Here is a 20,037-nt window from a genome sequence, read left to right as displayed (position 1 = left end):
TTTTTTATTTATTGGCAGTATTAATTATAGCTGTTTATATTTAGTTGAAAATATGCACATACTTATTTTTTTAACACTACAATTACGAATGATGTGTCATTCTTTTCTATGGGATTAATTAAATAGCTTGGATACATCATACTAGTAGTAAAAATTGTTATGTTAATATTAATTTACAAAATACATCAAAATCAAAGTTGAAATGTAAAAAAATTGAACTTTTCATATGTTACTGTGACGTTAATATTTTACAATTTGTAATTAGACAAAAATAAATTTATAGGAGTATGACAAAAAAAAAGAAGAATAATAGTATTGACTATGATTCGGAGAAAAGTTGTGGACGGTGACCGTGAAAGTGAAATTCAACGTAACCTTATTTATTTTCATTTTAATATTCATTAGATCTCCGATAATAATTATTTAGTGATATCGACGTGATCCTATTATTACTTTGAAATCATAGAAAAATTATTTTTTTTTCTCCCCTTCACCATAATTATGATAAGTTTTTCAAGAGTGAAATCAATTGGTGTAAATTATTCAATTGAAGAATTCCTTAACATTTAGCGATCTCGAATGTTTCTATATGGAAGAAGACTTTTGACAAATCATTTTTTCGATAGAAACGATATTTATACAATGGGCTATTTTGATAAAGTAATTGAGCCAGCAAGATTATAGGAGTTAGCTCACCCATTGTAAATTTATGAGATTGGGCCAAGCCCATTTTATAGCCATGTGGTATCTATGCACATAGAAAGTTGACGGCGCGAAGCTGTGATCACTGGTGATCCTGAGGTCACATGTTCAAACCCTACCATTTATTGGGAGGCTTTTCGACTTTGATCTGCAAAGCTGATCAAGCAATAAGATTAGTCGAATCTTGCCAAAGATAAATTCGATACGTATGTGGCAAAAAAAAAATAAACTTTCTTTCTAACTATAGAAAATTCTCACATCTTAACACTAAATTGACCACAAAGAATCCACAAAGAATATATCTGAGAATGAATGTTCCCAAATACGTAAAGTGAATAAATCAACAATAACAATGATCTAACTCAATGGTCAATGGTGAGTTCATTGTGGTTATCGCCGTTATTGACTGAAATTAGGATTTTTTATTTTTGCCTATGTATATGAATCTGTCCCAAATAATTGAAATTCTAATTTGGTACATTCCAAATATAAATACACATTGTAGTAACAATCTAGATACACAATTATATTATCTTTATTTCGTTTATTTCTTAGAGGGTTGCGTACTATTGAAGCATGGCAATCAAAATATAAATGAATAAATCAGAATATACTAAATTAATAACAAAACATTTTTCCAATCCAAAAAGTGGGTGCAATGCACCCACGGCGCACGAAATAACTCCCTAGAAACGGATAAAAAGAAGCGGCAAAGAAAATACGCCGTCGACGAGGTGCGCAGGATAAGCAGCGATGCAACTGACTCACCACACCTCTTGTAATAACTCAGCTCTCTTCACCAATCCTTCTCTCTCCACCGCCATTTCCCCGCTCTCCTCCTTCTCCCGTTCAAATTCCACCACAAATTTAAAATTACCAAAACTCAGACGCGCCCACGTCCCTCTCTGCACTAAAAATGGAGTCTTTGAGCGATCCAAGGAAGCCCCTTTTCCCAAAAAGGCTGAGAACGATGAAGAGCTAGAAGAGCTTGAGCTGCTCAACAAGCCCTCTCCGAAGCCAGTGAGCGATTTCGAGGCCGTGGAAGAGGAAGAGGTGAAGAAGGTCGATGCTGATGAGATTTTAGCCCCTTTCTACAAGCTGTTTAGGTCACCAGAGGAAGAAATTGATCAAATTGATAGGGAAATTGAGGGTGAAATTGAGGGGAAATTGGGGGAATTTGGTGTGGAGTATTATGAGCCTAAGCAAGGGGATTTTGTGGTGGGGGTGGTGGTTTCTGGCAATGAGAATAAGCTTGATGTGAATGTGGGAGCAGATATGCTGGGGATAATGCTGACAAAGGATGTGCTGCCTTTGTATGATAAGGAGATGGGGGATTTGCTGTGTGATGTGGAGAAGGATGCTGAGGAGTTTTTGGTTCGTGGGAAGATGGGGATTCTGAGGAACGACGAGGCGATGGGCGGTGTGGCTTTGCCGGGGAGGCCTGTGGTGGATGTGGGGACTGTTCTGTTTGCTGAGGTCTTGGGGAGGACACTTGGTGGGAGGCCGTTGCTTTCGTGTAGGAAGCTATTTAGGCGGATTGCGTGGCACCGAGTGAGGCAGGTTTTTTTCTTGCTGATCTGATTGCTAGAATGTGGATTCTTGATTTGTGTTTTTGCTGCTTTTTATGCTTGTGGATTGTGTTTCATGAAGTATTAGAGGGTTAGAGAGGGAGTGGTGATGCTAAATTGCTAATGGTATTGAAATTGGGGGATTGAAGTAATGGCTGGTTTGGAAGAAGAATGGAGAGTTGTCAAGATGTTGTGTTTTCACATTGTTTCATGTATAAGTGAATTTTGGGGCATATTTTGGATGTTGTTTCTGAGTTTTGTAGATTAAAATATTAGGGAATTGAGTTTTTGCTACCTTACTTTTTCAATGTTTGTTGCTTATGTGTGATGGTATTGAATATTAATTATGTAATGTTAATACCTAATTTGGAAGAAGAATGGACAGCTCTTAAATGATATTGTCATCGGGAGTACTGGTACCATGTTTAGATTACTAAAGACTAGTACTGAATTGAGAGGTGGCGTCTCAAGGGTATTGCTCCTGTGCTCAGGCCCCCTAGTTCTTGTGTTCGCTGGTTTGATCCTATGGTTCGCTAGTTTTCTTTCTAAACGTAACAACTCCATTTGTGCTTAATACAACCTTGTACTTTACCACCATTACCTTCTTTTAGCAATCGGTGTATATCTCTAGTCAGCTGTTTGGTGCCTCGAAATACAATAAAATTAGGGTTCATTTTCACTGAACATATAATAGTTTAGACCATTTCTATCATTACGTGAACTTAAGAATGTAAATTTTGTCTTTTAACGAATTTAATATTTAGGTGATCGATATTAATGCCGGTTCGTTCACTTAGAGAGCCATTGTCAAGAACTCATCTTCTCTATTGATTTGTGCAAATATATATAGCATTGCTTAAATCACCACAATATTAGGAAAGTAGCTCAGCTTAGCTGCATCTAGTTGAGAGTCTCAGTTCTTCGACTTTCCCTTCATAATCATGTGTATTGTTTATTTGTTGTAGTTACTTTGTGGTAAATCATTTTCGAGGAGAAATGTCCATTTTCCACCCACATTGCTAGTATTGCTTAAATCACAATATTAGAACAGTAGCTCAACTTAGCTGTAAAATCACTTCACCATTCTTGAAGTTTATATTGGCCTTTCTTGGCAGATTATGCAACTAAATGAACCGATTCTGGTTAAAATCACGGAGTGGAATACTGGCGGCCTCCTTACAAGACTGGAGGTGAGCTCCATCTGTCTATATCTCAGATTCGCGCTTAGCTAGAAACCACCTTATCTAATTCAACGGTTATACATGATTTCTGTCTGTACAGGGGCTGAGGGCTTTTCTTCCAAAAGCCGAATTGATCAACAGAGTTAACAATTACACAGAACTTAAAGAGAATGTATGATCAATTACAACTCTCTTTTCTTGGCATGTATTGTTGTATTACTAGAAGATAAGGGAGATATCTCGATGATGCAGGTTGGAAGGAGGCTCTACGTGCAGATTACTAGAATCAATGAAAACACCAACGACTTGATACTCAGCGAGAAGGAGGCTTGGGTTTGCATTTCTCGTTTTAATGTTTATTTATTGCTCTGCAGCAACAACTTTTTGCCTGATACTGTTCCGCTTCGTTTCCAATTGTGCAGGCGATGATGAATCTTCAAGAGGGAACACTTCTAAATGGAACGGTCAAGAAGATTTTCCCGTATGGTGCACAGATAAGGATAGGTGATACAAATAGGAGGTGATCACTGCATTACTGAATATGATATTTCTTGAATGTGATTTCCTAACTTCTCGAAATCTCGACATTTATTTTCTTCTTTCCAAATGATTGCCGTGTTTGGCAGTGGATTGCTGCATATTTCAAACATATCTCGAGGGCATACCACTTCTGTCAGCGACTATCTTGCAATTGACGACGAGGTTAAAGTTCTTGTTATAAAGTCAATGTTTCCTGGGAAAATTTCTCTGAGGTATGCCGCATTTCTTACTTCACGTCTACAATTTGCCGAAGTCTTTGTTGTTGCATATGATGTAGGAAACCTCATAGCTTCATTAGATTCTGTTATTACAGATAATCAACGAATTGGCCTAAATTATCACTAATAGTTGTTTAATTGGACTTTCAAGCAAAACGAGCCCTTAGTAATCGAGAAAGAGAGGCTTTAAGTTTGAGCCAGACGAAGTTGTATTTGGTAGCTTTTCTATTGAGGAGTCGTATTTCCTCGTCCAAAAGTCGTACTTACAATGCTCGATTACTATGTTGGAATCTTTCTTTGCACGATTGGTACTTCGCTTCTTCTCTTTTATCCTCTTATATTGAATCTTTTTCATGCAGCATTGCTGATCTCGAAAGCGAGCCCGGTCTATTCCTGTCGAACAAGGAGGTATTATTTTTATGTTCTGAAGAAAAAAACAACTTGAGGCATTTGTCGATAATCCCTTTCTTTTCCGTGCAGAAAGTATTATCGGAAGCTGAGGATATGGCGAAGAAGTACAGGCGGAGGATGGCAACCGTCTCCACCAAAAGAAAGATAGAAGCCCTCCCTGTGGACGGCCTGCCATTCGGAGATGAAGAGAAGCTCTATGCTAACTGGCAATGGTTCAGGTTTGAGAGAAACAACGAGCTCAACCCGTGAGTACTCTAGAAATTCGGGTGGAACGAGAACCATCAAAAGAAGAAGGAAGTAGGGCGGTCTCTAACGAGACTCCTCTCCTTCCTCGTTCAACACGCTGAGGAGGTGTTCATCAAGACGGCTGTCGCTACAGTCCAAATGACTCTGCTGTTGTTAGCGCATTCTTCATCAAGGCGAGAAGGGACTCACTCGCGCAACAACCCCTTCCCCGGTTCTCATAAATCGAGCTGTTCATACCCTAATCTCGAATTTTTTGCATAAAATGTGATAGTTGTTTATATCAAGAAAAAAAGAAGCATAATAGTGTTAGAGAAAATCCCTCTTTTCTTTCTTCCACTCTTCTTTAATGTTGTAAGTTTCTACTGAATGCTTCATAAGTTTTATTTAAGATAAGATTTGAAGGTTGTTTATGGTTGAAAAAAAATATTGAAATCATGTTTCATTTGTTTGGTGTGTAAGCTTATCAGCTTATGGTGGAATCTACAATTGTCAATTGACTTGTAAGAAGAGAACAAAAAATAAACATACTTTTTATTACTTCTATCTTCCAATGGATTCTGCAAGTCCAATTCACTTAACTAAGAATTAAGTGATAGTATCAAAATACTGAAGGATCTATTATAGAAACCTATGAATATTGAATATATTTAATTTCAGAGTTGTGACTTGTGTATATAATCGATTTTAGTTTTCAATTCCTTCACCTCTCTCTCTCTCTCGGATACGCATTAGATTAAAAAAAATAAGCATATGTAATCTCAAATCAGATTTATTACTATAGTACGTATTAATTAAATAGGATATGATGAATCTCAAATCAGATTTATTACTACTAATTGTTGAATGAATATATTATATATTGTTTCCTTTGTAGATAAATCATAAATTATTATAAGAGTAAAGACCAAATGTGGTCCCTAACATATGACCGTTTTATCAATTTGGTCCTTAACATTATCTTTTTGATTATTTGGTCCCTCAGAAATAAACTCGGACCCGAATCGGTCCTCACTTAACAGAATCGTAAAAAAATAGACGATGACCACAATTTGACTATATTAAATTACTAATGGTAATTAATTATACATAATTATAATTAGGTATAATTAATTACCATTAGTAATTTAATATAGTCAAATTGCAATCACCGTCTATTTTTTGACGGTTCTGTTAAGTGAGCACCGATTCGGGTCCGAGTTTATTTGTGAGGGACCAAATAATAAAAAAGATAATGTTAAGGACCAAATTGATAAAACGGCCATATGTTAGGGACCACATTTGGCCTTTACTCTTATTATAATTAAGGGTGCCTTGTTGAATGAAGCAACCAAAAAGAGAGATGAATCACATTAATGGTTTCGATTTCTTTGGAGAGCTTCCACGAGAAATCACCATAGATATAATCTCCGGACTTCCCGATCGGAACCATTATCCGGTCCAAGCTCGTCTCCAAGGCATGGCGTGACGTAATCAAGTCTCACGACTTTGCCGAGACCTACCTTTCTAAACACGGACACAAACACAAACACGACACTTTTTTTGTGCGGAATAGCTTTGGAGGTCCAAAAGCATACAAATTGTTAGAAGGATACGGAAGCAGCACCCCCACCACCACCACTATATCCCGCACGGGCACGTTGGCAAAGTATAAACCCATCCTCCCATATAGCTCGTCGGTCATGGGTTTAATGTTGCTTTTGGGCCCTCGTTCGGAAGTCCTTTTGATATGCAATCCGGTCACTCGTGAGTACGTGAGAATTCCCCCGCCTCCGTCTCATAAGATTCTCGATCATCTTTTCGATATGCACCTCCCTAAATTTCATAGATGTTTAAGTTACGGAATCGGGGTGAGCAATAAAAGCAAGCAATATAAACTAGTTTATATGGACGGGTCTTACGGATGCTACATATACACTCTAGGAACAGGACAATGGAGGGTGGGCCCGAGCCCACCCATAATCAATGTTTTTTTCTTTGGTGGAGGAAATTGGGCATCCTTGGACGGGAAGCTTTACTGGATAGAAGATAATGAGAATATTTGCTCATTCGATCTTGAAAGCGAGGTTTTTACCAATTTCTCGGCCCCGCTTTGTCCCAATCAAATAGTTTATATCTCGAGGAGAGTGTGTGTTTTGGAAGAGGGCCTGTGTGTATGTGATGTTGCAAAATCCTCACAATATAGTGTGGATATGCTAATATGGATAATGAGGGGAGAAGGGGATTGGAGATTGTTATGTAGGATACCTCAGGATAAGATTAGGGTAGATATGCTTATGTCTCTCCCAATCAAAGTATTGGGTAAGGGTAACACAATCTTGATGGCATCCGAAGATGGCTGTGGTAAACGATATTGGTACGACACTAACAACGCTTCAACCACTCAAATCGGCTATCTCGCTCTTGGCTCCCTCAATCAACAATATACCTATGCATGCCCTTTCAATCCTACTTTTGTTCCACTCAAGACCTTGTTCCAACACCAAGACAAAGATATCATTTACTCCTTTTGATTTTAATTTCTAGGTGTTAGGGAAAATTAGTGATTCATTCTCTTGTTAGATGGAATTTATGAGGCAATACTATTTAATCATGTTTTTTTTTTAACTTCAAAATCTACAAATGAACTTCGAAATGCATATTTGTAATGAAATGAAAGAGGTATACCCATTAACTACAGGCAATAATTCTGTGGTTTTACTTGGAGCCAGATTAATGAATAGGTGTGATTGCTTAGCTCATTGTATAAATCTATACAGATTCAATGTTGAACTCTTTGAACATCTATTCATTCAAATATTAATTAAATCATATGGTTTAGGTTTATCAATCGAATCTAATCTATCACATGAAGTAACCATCATAATTGAGATATAAACTATTACAAGTTTACTTAGAAATACTACACTAAAACTCAACAAAAATCAAACGTCTTCTTTCCAAGAACTCTATAAAACGAAATGGAATTACACTCCACCCAATATATTCATTATTTTATGGTATACATATTTTATGCTTCACCGCAACTTTCATAGCCACATTAATTAATTGATGGTAAAAAAAACTAACTACTACCAGTATATATGGTGCACAAATATATCTCTCGATTTCTTCCCTATATGAATGGTCATGCATGATGCCTTTGTTATGATTTTGAAATTTAAAATACTGTTTTCTTTTATTTGGATCATCACTTTATAATCGACACTTTATATTTTAATCTCCAGTTGTAATACTAGTAACTCTCCTAAAAATAAAATGTAGTGAAATTTATTAATAAGGGTAAAAAAGTTGCGGTGAATAATAGTAGTATTACATATAGTAATTTACACATACGTACAATATTAGGATATAAATTTAATTTCCATGACTAATGAATTTTTTGTCCACTCCACAAGCAATCTAATATATTCATACAAGGATACTAATAACATAACAATATTCTAATCAAGTAAAGAAGATTTCCCTTTCCCTAGTTAGATCAAATTGCATTTATTGGAGATGAAAAATAAATACCCAACAAGGACATTGTGCAAATTTTGTTTAGAAATCCATAAAAAGTGGATTTTTTTGAGATTAGTGTTTGACCAAAGTAAAACTTCTTCTTTCACATATATAAAACATAGAATCTCTATCACTATATGCGAGGAAATGGACTTATTATCAACACTTTATGTTTTAATTTCCGTTTGTAATACTATATTACATATATTCATAGTTCTCCTAAAATAAAATGTAGTGAAACTAATTAATAAGGGTAAAAAAGTTGCGGTCAATGCATAATTTACATATATTTTCCTATGATCATAAATTTATAGGAAAGGTTTCTTATTTTAAAATAACGAATATACGGTATATGTTAATTTCCATGACTAATGAATTTTCTAATCAAGTAAAGGAGATCAACTCCAAATTTCGATTTCCATATCTCTATATTTTTTCCTTTTTCTAGTTAGATGGAATAAATAAATGGTAATATTATAAATAAAGGGTGCATTGTTGAATGAAGCAAGCAAACATAGAGATGAATCACACTAATGGTTTCGATTTCTTTGGAGAGCTACCACAAGAAATTATCATAGATATAATCTCCAGACTTCCGATCGGTAGCATTCTCCGTTCCAAGCTTGCGTCCAAGGCATGCCGCGATGTGGTCAAGTCCCGGGAGTTCGCAGACTCCCATCTCTCTAAACACGAACACAAACACAAACACGACACTTTCTTCGTATACACCACCGATGCAAAGCTCTACGAACACAAATACGACACTTTCTTTTTAGGTGGAAAGTCATCATACAAAATCCTTGAAATAGAAGAGGATGAAACCACCACCACTACCACCACCACCACCATGTGCCCCGGGCACACGTTGTCAGAGTATAAGCCCCTCAAACATAGCTCCCCGGTGAACGGCCTAATCTTGCTGTTTAGCCCGCAATCGCAAAGCCTTTCCATATGCAATCCAGTCACTCGTGAGTACGTGAGAGTCGCCATCCCTCCGCCTCCTCCGGGGTATATTAGTCCTCTATCCATGATTGCCATCGATCCGACCACCGGTAAATCCATGCACGTCCCCGTTCCTCCGTTCCTCCGGTGGAGTGTGGAGATGTTAATTACGGATTCGGGGTGAGCAGAGAAACCAAGCAATATAAAATAGTTTGGATCTTCCGTCATCACGAATGTCTAGTATACACTCTAGGGACAGGACAATGGAGGGTGGGCCCGAGCCCACCCAAAATCCGTGGTCAAAACAAATGTGCATCCGCGGGCGGGAAGCTTTACTGGCTGCATGATTGTAAGAAAGTTCGTTCCTTCGATCTAGAAACAGAGGTTTTTACAAGATTCGCGGCTCCGCCTCAATATCTAAAGCATTGTTACAAGAGGAGACTATGTGTTTTGGAGGATTGTTTGTGTGTATGTGATTATGATGATGAAGACAATATCCTAATATGGATGATGAGTGGAGAAGAAGGAGAATGGAGTCTGGAATTTATGATACCTAAGGATAAGGATGAGAGAGGTATGTCTCCCATATTCAAAGTGTTGGGTGACATAATATTGTTGGGTGACATAATCTTGAAGGATCCCAACACCACAACTAATCAAATTAGCCATGATTTTGGCTTTTTCAATGAAGAAACCATTGCATACCTTTACAAGCCCATCTTTGTATCACTCAAAACCTTGTTCCAACACCAAGAGATCATTCACTCCTTTTAAGTTTTTCGTCTATTTTGTATCTTTGGGGAATTTATACACTAGTCTAGATTCACTCCTTATTTGCCTTATTGTCTATCAGCACTTCATTACTTAATTTCCATTGTAATACTATTTCATGTATTCAGAGATCTCATAAATAAAAATAGAAGTGAAATTAATTAACTGGGGTAAAAAAGTTGTGGTGAATAATTACATAATTACATATTATACTATACTAGGATCATAAATTTAAACGAAAGTTTTCACGAAAGTTTCATATTTTAAAATAATGAATATACTTATATGTTAATTTTCATGACTAATGTTTTTTTTCTCTCCACCCCACCCACAAGTAAATTAATACTCTCTCCACCATGCCTTGTCTGAGTGGGTAGTCGGATTGACCGGTAAGTACTGTGCGCATAGTGTGAAGCGCGGAAGGCTGGCTTATTGCCCACCCCACAAGTAAATTAATACTCGTTCCGTTTCTTAAAAATAGAAATATTTGAAACAATATGAATTAATGTAAAATTGGTAAAGTAGAAGAGAGAGAAAAAAATGTGTTAATGGAAAATATGTTCCACTTTATTTGAAAGAAAAAAATTCTCAAAATATGAGTTTCTAATTTTAGGAAATGGACTAAAAAAAGCAATTAGTAATTTCACAAGGAAACTAATAACATAGTAATAAAAATTCTATTCAAGTAAAGAAGACAAACTCCGAATTTGTTCACGTATGAATTCTGTCATATTTCTGTCACTAACTTCTTGATTTACTTTAATGCAAATACTTTTGATATTTTTATATATATTGGACCCTTAATTAACAATGCTCTTTAATTCTGGATGACAAAGTTGAAATATTATAAAAAGTAGATTCCAAAATAGTTCATCTTTTTAATCCCATACATTCGAGAGAGAAATACGTAAGTTTGTTGGATGACGAGTTTCATATACACAAGGTATAAATATGTTCTTTTCTTGGACGAGAAGATTGATTTAATTAAACTGTTTTGAGTGAGTTAAATTTGATTTCAATAATTCTAAGGATTGATCATTTTTATTGTAATCAATTTATCTCAATCCAATTTAAAATAAGGGAATATAGATTGAAAACAAAATAAACATAATGACTAATCACTCTCGATGCACGATCGTAAAATGGAAATATGATTTTCTAAACAAGTAAATTAGATCAACTCCAAATTAGATTCTATAGGTATATATTTATATAGTTTCCTAATTAGAATAAGGTATATTATTATATATATTACATCTCAAATTTAAAATCGGATATATAGTTACTTGAATTATTAATAAGTTAAGGCTTATTGTTGAAAGAAGCAATCAAAGATGAAACGCAACAATGGTTTCAATGTGTTTGAAAATCTTCCACAAGAAATCACTATAAATATAATCTCCAGACTTCCCTACGGTAGCATCATCCGATCCAAGCTTGCGTCCAAGGCATTCCGTGACGCTGTCGAATCCCGGGACTTCCCCGGGCTCCATCATTCCAAACACGAACACGAACACGACACTGTCTTCGTATGCGTGGAATTGTCGCGCAACGTCGTCCACGACCCCGAGCACGGCCACGTCCTCGTAAACCACACCGGCTCACACTCGTTCAAAATCGTGGATTTGATGAAAAACGGAACCACCACCACCACCACCGCCACCCCCGTCCCGTTGCCCCCGTTCCACACGCTGGCGTTATTTTATGGGATATTGGTTTCTAAAACTATAAACTTTGGATAAATTTTGTTATTTACCATGAACTTTAAAATTGGTCTAAAATATCACAAACAATACATTTTGTTTGTTATTTACCAGACTGACCCAATATGATATTTTCGGCAAAAACTTATTTTATATGGGCAACCATGAAACGTATATGGTATTTTAAATTACTTTTTAAGTTTGTGCTACGTAATATAAAAAGCCACGTAGAAAGCCATGTTTGATTTATTTGTGCCAAAAAGGATAAAAAAAGTAACATACGTTAATCGAGTATGGTGATTGACATGTGGTGTAAAGATTGTGATATTTTAGACAAAATAATAAAGTTCACGAGAAATACCATAATTTCACCAAAGTTTAAGGTTTTATGGACCAATATCCGTTGTTTTATTTGTTTGAACTCATCAGTGTACATTTGCGAATGTTAGGTATCCGGTCACCCATAGACGTCAGGTGGAGCGCTACGACATTAACTATGGATTCGGATTGAGCAAGAAAAGCAAGCAATTTAAACTAGTTTGGATAATCCAAGGCCAAAAATGTCAGGTACACACTCTAGGGACAGGACACTGGAGGGTGGGCCAGAGCCCACCCATAATCATAGGTAAACAAAATTGTGCATCCGTGAGCGGGAAGCTTCACTGGCTACAACATTGCGAGAGAGTTTGCTCGTTCGATCTTGAAAGCGAGGTTTTCACCAGTTTCCCAGCTCCGCCTCGTTCCAATGGCTTTCGGAGACTATGTGTTTTGGAGGATTGTTTGTGTGTGTGTGATTGTAATCAGGATGGGATAAGAATGTGGATAATGAGGGGAGAAGGGGATTGGAGTGTGCAATTTGTGATACCTAAGAATATGGTTGTGAGAGATATGAAGAGGTCTCTTCCAATCAAAGCGTTGGGTAATGACATGATCTTGATGGAGGCTAGAGAAGAACGATATTGCTACGACAACACCACCAAAACTACTCGAGTTTGCCATGGTTTTGGCTCTTTCAATCAAGATAGCATTGCATGCCATTTCAAGCCATCCTTTGTTTCGCTTAAAACTTTGCTTGAACACAAAGAGTTCATTTACTCCTTTTAAGATAGAATAATTAAATAGATTTTGGCTATTGTTAGAATTATTGATTTATGTATATTTTTAAAAAATTATATGAGTAGTAATGTGGCTATTACTCATAAGGGACACATGTAAAATGTTACCCAAATTTTGTCTTATTTGTTAGTGTTAAGGAATTTATTGCTTGCTAGCTAGAGGGATTTGTGATCTTTTACAATATTTTCAAGGGATATTAGTCCGTAATATCATAAAATTTTTAAAAAGTTGAATTTTTTCCACAAACTTTAAAATTAACAAATAATATCATGAACTTTACTCAAATTTGTTATTTCCACTGTTGAAAAAGTTATGGAAAATAATATCATGATACTGATACTTTTCCTAATTTCTAGACAACTTTGAGAGTTCTAAGTTCTTCAATATTTGAGAATAGTTTTTCTTGAAGTACACCCTCCAAAATTATTCTTCAATCCATTAATATATACGGAATTTTTTATGTTGGTGGAAAATAATAAACCAGGATAAAGTTCTTGATATTATTACCAATTTTAAAATTCGTGAAAAAAAGCCCAATTTTTTTTAAAGTTCCATCATACACGGGCCAATTTCCCTATTTTCAAATCTACTCTAATCTTTGTAAAACACTATCAATTTTATATCCAATCTTTTATCAAATCTATCTTCTTCAATTTTGTTTTTGACATATCATGCCACATTTCATTTAATATCATCAATGTTATACTAGAAACTGATTTATCTGATTAATAGATTTGATAAGAGTTTTAAAACTGAAAATATTATGAAAAAATGATTAACCCAATTTATTCAAAAAAAATCTAGTGTAAAATGAGTAATAATCATATTTTGACTATATCAATAGAAAAACAAATCACATAACAGAATGCCATGTCATCACTCCCCAGCCTCTTGTTTGAATCAGTTAGTTGCAACTCAACCGTATAAAACACCAACCACAACGTTCTTCCTTCGCCTTCAAATTTTGGAATTTCTAGAGAGAGAAAGATGAGAGGCTTGTTATTCGAATCGATCGGAATTCTAGATCACATGTGATTCCTACACCGTTACCAGCTGTCGATCGCAATCCTAGATTAAGAGTTAGGCTTTCGGCATGGCGGCGACGGCGATTCCGCCACCGGCGTTGATGGCGGCAGCTCCGGCGGTGGCCGTGCCGGGCGCTGTTTTCCCTAACTCGTCGCTCTACGTCGGCGATCTGGACGCCGCGGTGGACGAGAGCAAGCTCTACGATCTGTTCAGCCACGTGGCGCCCGTCGCCTCCGTCAGGATTTGCAGAGATGTCACGCGCCGATCGTCGCTCGGATATGCCTACGTCAATTTCAATTCTCCGATCGACGGTGATCGCAATTCATTCTGTTTTTCATTAGCATGCATCTCCGATTCATTCCTCCACGTTTTTTTTTTTGGAATATGATTGAATTAATAGTGATGATGGTGTGATTTGATTATTCGGATCCCCAATCTGAATTGTATGGGCGTAAATATATAACTCATACAAAATGTTTTACATTTGTTTCATATTAGTACACAAAGTTTGAAGTTTACATAAATCATTCAAAAAATTTCATTCGTGTTTAATTTAGTATATTCCTGTATAAACAATTTTTGTTTAAACGACGTTAACTCTTTACAAAATATTTCATAATTGTTTTATGTTAGTAGAAAAAGTATTATCACTGTTTTACATTGGTTCAAAAAATTTCATCGTTTTATGGTTGGTGTGCCACATAAGTACAAAGTTAGAGTCGTTTAAACAAAAAAACGGAATGTACTAAATTGAATCACGAATAAACTTTTATTGGATATATGTACACTTCAAACTTTTTGTACTAATCTGAAACAAATGTGAAACATTTTGTGTGAATTATGTATTTACCCCGAATTGTGTGCGTACAATTTTCCAATTCGTATTTCCTTATGATTCTCATTTAGCTTAGATAAAATATCCTGAATGAAATGTTTTATGTTTGATGGCTTAAAATTGTGACAATGTGCAGCTTCTAATGCAAAGGATGCTTTGAATTTCACTCATGTCAATGGAAAGCCAATCCGGATCATGTACTCTCACAGAGATCCTAGCCTCCGGAAGAGTGGATATGCTAATCTCTTCATCAAGAATTTGGATCAAGCAATCGACACAAAGGCGCTCTTCGAGACCTTCTCTGCCTTCGGAACCGTGCTCTCTTGCAAGATCGCGGTCGACCACAACGAGAACTCGAGGGGCTATGGCTTCGTGCAGTTCGACAAGGAGGAAGCCGCGCAAAACGCCATCCAAAGGCTGAATGGCATGCTGATAAACGACAAGAAAGTCTACGTGGGGATTTTTGTGCGTCGACAGGAGAGAAACCGGGGGAAAGGATCGCCCAAATTCACGAACGTTTACGTGAAAAACCTGCCCGAGAGTGCCACGGATGAGAGCCTTAGGAAAATGTTCGAAAAGTTTGGAGGGATCACTAGCGCGGTGATCATGAGAGATGGCAATGGGAAGTCGAAATGCTTTGGCTTCGTGAATTTCGAGAGCCCTGACTCTGCAGCTGCTGCAGTTGAGAATCTGAACGGATCCTCATCGGATGATAAGGTGTTGTATGTTGCAAGGGCTGAGAAGAAGGCGGAAAGAGAGGCGGAACTCAAGTCTCAGTTCGAGCAGGAGAGGAATAGTCGGTTCGAGAAATTAAAGGGTGCTAACCTTTATTTGAAGAATCTTGATGATAGTGTGAATGAAGAGAGGCTGAAGGAACTATTTTCAGAGTTTGGAAACATTACATCAAGCAAGGTACTTTTTAGATTTGATATTATTGTTTCAAATGTTGCTGATATGTTTTCTGCCTCTGTGTTAGCTCGTGCGTGATTTGAATGGACTGAGCAAGGGCTCGGGTTTTGTGGCATTCGCGAGTCCTGAAGAAGCGACCAAAGCTGTAAGGCCATTCTTCAATCTTGTGTTTTTAGATTTAAAGCTTTTATTGGAGTTCATTACATTTCAGTTTATTTTTTCTTGAGTTGTTAAGAGCTCTTCATTCAATTGCAGTTGAATGAAATGAATGGGAAGATTATTGGGAGGAAACCTTTATATGTTGCAGTGGCTCAAAGAAAAGATGAAAGGAAAGCTTGGTTGCAGGTAAATTCACTAATCACTACCTTTGCATAGTATGCATACTTTTCGTGTATGATAGTCTCGTTGCAAGATCATTTGTCCGTATGTAGAAGTGAGTTTGAAATTTGCACGACGTTTTTCATTACGATTGTTCAGGCACATTTTGCTCAGACGCGATCCTCTGGCAGCATGTCTCCACTTATGCCGGGGTTCCACTCCACCTCACCGAGGCTTGCTCATCAGCAAGTTTACTTCGGTCAAGTTGGTCCCGGGCTCATCCCTCAGACGCCCGGGTATGGATTTCAGCAGCAGCACATGCCCGCTCTACAGCCGGGAGTCCCATCAAATTTCGTCTTGCCATTCCAACTTCAGCAGCAAACTCAGCCCGGTCCCCGCCCGGATCCTAGGAGAGGTGCAAATTCTCCACAGCCTCAGCAACAGGTTTCTTCGTCCATCACGTGTCTCTTCAATGATGGCTCGTTCGTATATCTGTACTAATGTGATGTGTGCGCGCGTTTGTGTGCAGGTGTACGGAAATCAAGGTTTCAACAGATACATGCCGAATGCGCGAAACGGCGTCAACCCCTCCATGGTTCCACAAGGCCTAATGGGACCAATGATGCCACTACCTCTCGATGCATCATCTCCAACATCGGGAGCTTCTCTAGACGTCCCGATATCACTACCATTGCCTCGACCAACCCTCGCCTCAGCCTTGGCGTCTGCATCACCGGAAAATCAGCGCATGGTTAGTCCATTTCCATCGCACCATCTCCTCTCTTTACCCTTTTCATCTCATAGATTCAAACACTGCAGATGCTCGGCGAACAACTCTACCCTCTGGTCGAGCGTCTTGAGCGCAACCACGCGGGAAAAGTCACTGGCATGCTGCTGGAGATGGACCAAACTGAGGTGCTTCACCTGATAGAGTCACCGGACGCCCTCAAGAAGAAAGTCGTCGAGGCGATGAACGTGCTCCGTTTGGCATCGAGCGGGTCCGACATCAGCGATCAACTTGGATCCTTGTCTTAAAACCAATAAGCAAACCACCCATTTTTTTGCCTTTGCTAAGGTCTTTATTTATTCTAAACTCAAAATTCTTTTTTTATGCTGCTTACCTAGCCTTAGTCCCTGTCTAGATAGATATATTAATTTCCCTTTCATCTATGATCAAAACTAGTTCAAACTAGTTCATGTGTTTTGGGTCAAGTTTATGCTTGCATACGCCATTTCGATTACTTATAGCAAAATGTTCGTTCTTGAAATAGTTTATTGATTTATACTATTTCGAGATTTCATCTCGTCCGTGGCATCATTCACTCAACCATCACATAATTCCCTACCTGTTTCGTATCGGTTCCGGGCAAGGCTCACAGCATATTTTGAACTCCAAAAACGGTTTAAAATAAGCAGATATAAGCAAACAGGATGTTTAAAATGTTGAATGTTGATGAATTTTCAGAGGAAATCAGGGTGGATATCTTCCTCTAATCTCTCATCGTTCATCCACAACTGTTGGAAATGATCTTCACCATCTTTTCTCTTCTCAATACTCTTCGAGGTTTGATGATCCTCGTCCTCGTCCTCTGCAGTTATGTAGCTACTCCACTTTGAAACCGTGTTCTTGCCTGCTGAATCGCGTTTCTCTGGTTTCTCTCCCCCAACTAAATCGCGTTTTTCTCGAATTTGTGCCATGAAACTGTTCCATTTCAAATCCAAACCCTTTTCTTTAGCATTTACCACATTGGAATTTCTTCCCAAATCTGCACAAAAACATCAATTGCTCAAAAGTCTAACTCAAAACTGCAGTTTTATAGAGCAAAAATCCATCTAATGGATAGTATTCTTTATTTCCGTTGCATATCATTAGATGATAACGAGAATAACTAACATTTCCATCTCAAAATTCATAACGGCGAAGAATTTAACTAAATTTACCTTCATTTTGCTGCAGTTTGCCATCTCTTCTGTTTGGAAACGAAGGTCTCAAAAGCTTTTCCCCTCTGCAAGAGTAGTTCCTCACTTTAGGCTTCGAGAACGTCGCTTTCGGCATCTCCGTCACAACCAATGGCTCGATTCCACCATCCCCTGCTAAATTCAAACATCAAAAAACACAAACAAAAAAACAGCAAAATCACAGATCGAGCGATTGCTCTTGTAACCATTTCATCGAACACCTTGTGCAGAATTCACCCCTAGCTCGAATTTCGCAGAGCATTCCTCCTGATCGTCGTTGTCGATGTACTCCGTCCAATCGCTCCTTTTCCTCTTCTGTTCTTCCTTTTTTGGAGAGTCTCCGGTGATCTGAGGCTCTTCGCCGGAGATCGGATGCTGCTGATCGGCAATTTGGCGAGACATGTTGAAATTCTGGACGACTTTTCGCACATCCTTCGCCATGAACGACTGCGCGAACACCTTCTGAACGGATTGCTTCTGATTGCACACCACGCAGATCCATTTGTTGCTGCTCTTCTTCTGCTGCTTCACCTGCTTTGAAATTTCTCTAATATTCATCTTCACACACAACAACAGATAGATAGAGAGAGAGAGAGAGGGAGAGATTGCCTGCATGGTGGAGCACTCGAAACACTGGACGGCGATGAAAGAGATCGGCATTTTCGCATCCGGCGATTGCTTGAGCGTGTGAAAGTGAGAAAGAGAGAAGAGATGCGCAATTTGGCGGGAAAATTCAATTTGAAAATGCGCGCTTCTTTTGCGTATCCCTTTGAATTTGGTTTGGGCCTCGTTCTGAATTTACTGTGGGCCTCAGCCTTAAATGAATGGGCCTAAATGGGCCAGCAAGTATAAATCATACTCCTATGGTCCAAGCCCACATGAGCTGCGTGACCATTGTTAACTAATTTTAGAGATGAATATTGATTACAAGTTCAATTTATTTCGATATCTAATATCAAGATTCAAGGGCTATTTCGATGTTGTAAAGATATCCGGCACGGGGAGTCTTATATTGTTAACTCAATCCTTAATTGCTAACTACAACTCAATAATAGCCATTAGATATTCAAATTAAAGGCCTAGATCATTAATCACAAAATGTCAATACGATCAACAAAAAACGTCAATAAGGCTATAGAAATTCCAATAAAAATCAATAGGGGTATTAATGTCAAGTTAGTTATAATTAACTTTTAAATGAAATTCCAAAACTTTAAATTCATATAACATATATCAAATTAAAGATAATTTTATAAGGATTCCAACGATATACTACATGCATATGTTCCGACGTCAAAATTTGAAAAAAAAAATTAGAATTTTCGTATTTTTCGAAAGCATTGTGTTGATATTTTCGAAACACTATAGTGACATTTTCAAAGCATTGTGTTGATATTTTCGAAACACTATATTGACATTTTCATCCAAAACCCTAATTTGACGTTTTTTTTAAATTTTTTTCGATTTAATTAATAAAAACGCAAATTACACGTGGCAAATTGTAGACCACACGTTTTTAAAATCATGTGGCCTTGAATTAGTTGTAGTTAGCAATTAAATGATGAGTTAGCAATTGATCACTCCCCTATCCGGCATTATATAAACTTCTATTTATTTCGGATATCTACTATCAAGTGTTTCAGTACGGTAGAGATATCATATACTCCCTCTGTCCCATTAAATATGAAACGTTTTCCTTTTTTGGTTGTCCCATTAAAAATGAAACGTTTCCTAAAATGGAAACAACTCTATCTCTACTTTTTCATCTCTCTTACTTTACTCTCTTTTCATTAACTCACACAACAACACTGCATAAAATCCCGTGCCGATTCCCAAATGTTTCATTTTAAGTGAGACGGAGGGAATACTTGACTTATTCAGATATTCATTGTCAACTTTCGATGTTCAATAGTGTAAAGATATCACACGACTTCAATTAATTTTGATGTCTTTTGTGAACTGCCATGCTCAATCTAATATCACTCTAATAAAGACTTTGTACTCCCTTTTTTGGCATTGCATAACATACATTTATTGTGGTGTTTTGTATGCCATATTTGAGCATTTAAGATTTGTTGTATGCATGCTAAG

General features: G+C 37.4%; 3 protein-coding genes across 4 annotated transcripts; 2 read left to right on the top strand and 1 right to left on the bottom strand.

The window, feature by feature from the left end:
* The first annotated feature begins 1,341 nt into the window (after positions 1-1,341).
* On the top strand, positions 1,342-5,274 carry PDE338 (Nucleic acid-binding proteins superfamily). The gene is made up of 8 exons (XM_048100878.2): positions 1,342-2,262; positions 3,386-3,460; positions 3,552-3,623; positions 3,704-3,784; positions 3,874-3,971; positions 4,078-4,203; positions 4,569-4,617; positions 4,690-5,274. Exons 1-8 carry the CDS (start codon positions 1,456-1,458, stop codon positions 4,867-4,869), a joined length of 1,488 nt encoding a protein of 495 aa, XP_047956835.2. The 5' UTR covers positions 1,342-1,455; the 3' UTR covers positions 4,870-5,274.
* An 8,596-nt stretch (positions 5,275-13,870) lies between these two features.
* On the top strand, positions 13,871-17,255 carry LOC125201636 (polyadenylate-binding protein 3). The gene is made up of 7 exons (XM_048099825.2): positions 13,871-14,236; positions 14,897-15,672; positions 15,737-15,814; positions 15,925-16,014; positions 16,147-16,431; positions 16,517-16,738; positions 16,807-17,255. The coding sequence occupies exons 1-7, from the start codon at positions 13,993-13,995 to the stop codon at positions 17,020-17,022; spliced, it is 1,911 nt and encodes a 636-aa protein (XP_047955782.1). The 5' UTR covers positions 13,871-13,992; the 3' UTR covers positions 17,023-17,255.
* A 115-nt stretch (positions 17,256-17,370) lies between these two features.
* LOC125201638 (uncharacterized) lies at positions 17,371-18,655 on the bottom strand. 2 transcript variants are annotated; one of them, XM_048099829.2, is made up of 4 exons: positions 18,556-18,655; positions 18,168-18,477; positions 17,929-18,081; positions 17,371-17,753 (listed from the first exon to the last, which is right to left on the bottom strand). In XM_048099829.2, exons 1-4 carry the CDS (start codon positions 18,604-18,606, stop codon positions 17,449-17,451), a joined length of 819 nt encoding a protein of 272 aa, XP_047955786.1. In that variant the 5' UTR covers positions 18,607-18,655; the 3' UTR covers positions 17,371-17,448. The 2 variants fall into 2 exon arrangements, with proteins under 2 accessions (XP_047955786.1, XP_047955787.1); XM_048099830.2 differs by having other exon boundaries at positions 17,929-18,078.
* Positions 18,656-20,037: the final 1,382 nt, after the last annotated feature.

Source organism: Salvia hispanica, chromosome 2 (assembly GCF_029641045.1).
Source record: "Salvia hispanica isolate PSC_SH4W2 chromosome 2, Shi_PSC_v1, whole genome shotgun sequence".
NCBI classification, from domain to species: domain Eukaryota; kingdom Viridiplantae; phylum Streptophyta; class Magnoliopsida; order Lamiales; family Lamiaceae; genus Salvia; species Salvia hispanica.
This window is presented reverse-complemented; position numbering and strand designations above follow the sequence as displayed.

Coding starts and splice junctions, on each gene's coding strand:
- PDE338 (XM_048100878.2), top strand. CDS start 1,456: ATGCAACTGACTCACCACACCTCTTGTAATAACTCAGCTCTCTTCACC. Junction 2,263..3,385: donor CGTGGCACCGAGTGAGGCAG/GTTTTTTTCTTG, acceptor CTTTCTTGGCAG/ATTATGCAACTAAATGAACC. Junction 3,461..3,551: donor GCCTCCTTACAAGACTGGAG/GTGAGCTCCATC, acceptor CTGTCTGTACAG/GGGCTGAGGGCTTTTCTTCC.
- LOC125201636 (XM_048099825.2), top strand. CDS start 13,993: ATGGCGGCGACGGCGATTCCGCCACCGGCGTTGATGGCGGCAGCTCCG. Junction 15,815..15,924: donor CTGAAGAAGCGACCAAAGCT/GTAAGGCCATTC, acceptor ATTCAATTGCAG/TTGAATGAAATGAATGGGAA. Junction 16,432..16,516: donor CTCCACAGCCTCAGCAACAG/GTTTCTTCGTCC, acceptor GTTTGTGTGCAG/GTGTACGGAAATCAAGGTTT.
- LOC125201638 (XM_048099829.2), bottom strand. CDS start 18,606: ATGCCGATCTCTTTCATCGCCGTCCAGTGTTTCGAGTGCTCCACCATG. Junction 18,478..18,555: donor TCGAGTGCTCCACCATGCAG/GCAATCTCTCCC, acceptor ATTTCAAAGCAG/GTGAAGCAGCAGAAGAAGAG. Junction 17,754..17,928: donor CAAACTGCAGCAAAATGAAG/GTAAATTTAGTT, acceptor GTTTTTGTGCAG/ATTTGGGAAGAAATTCCAAT.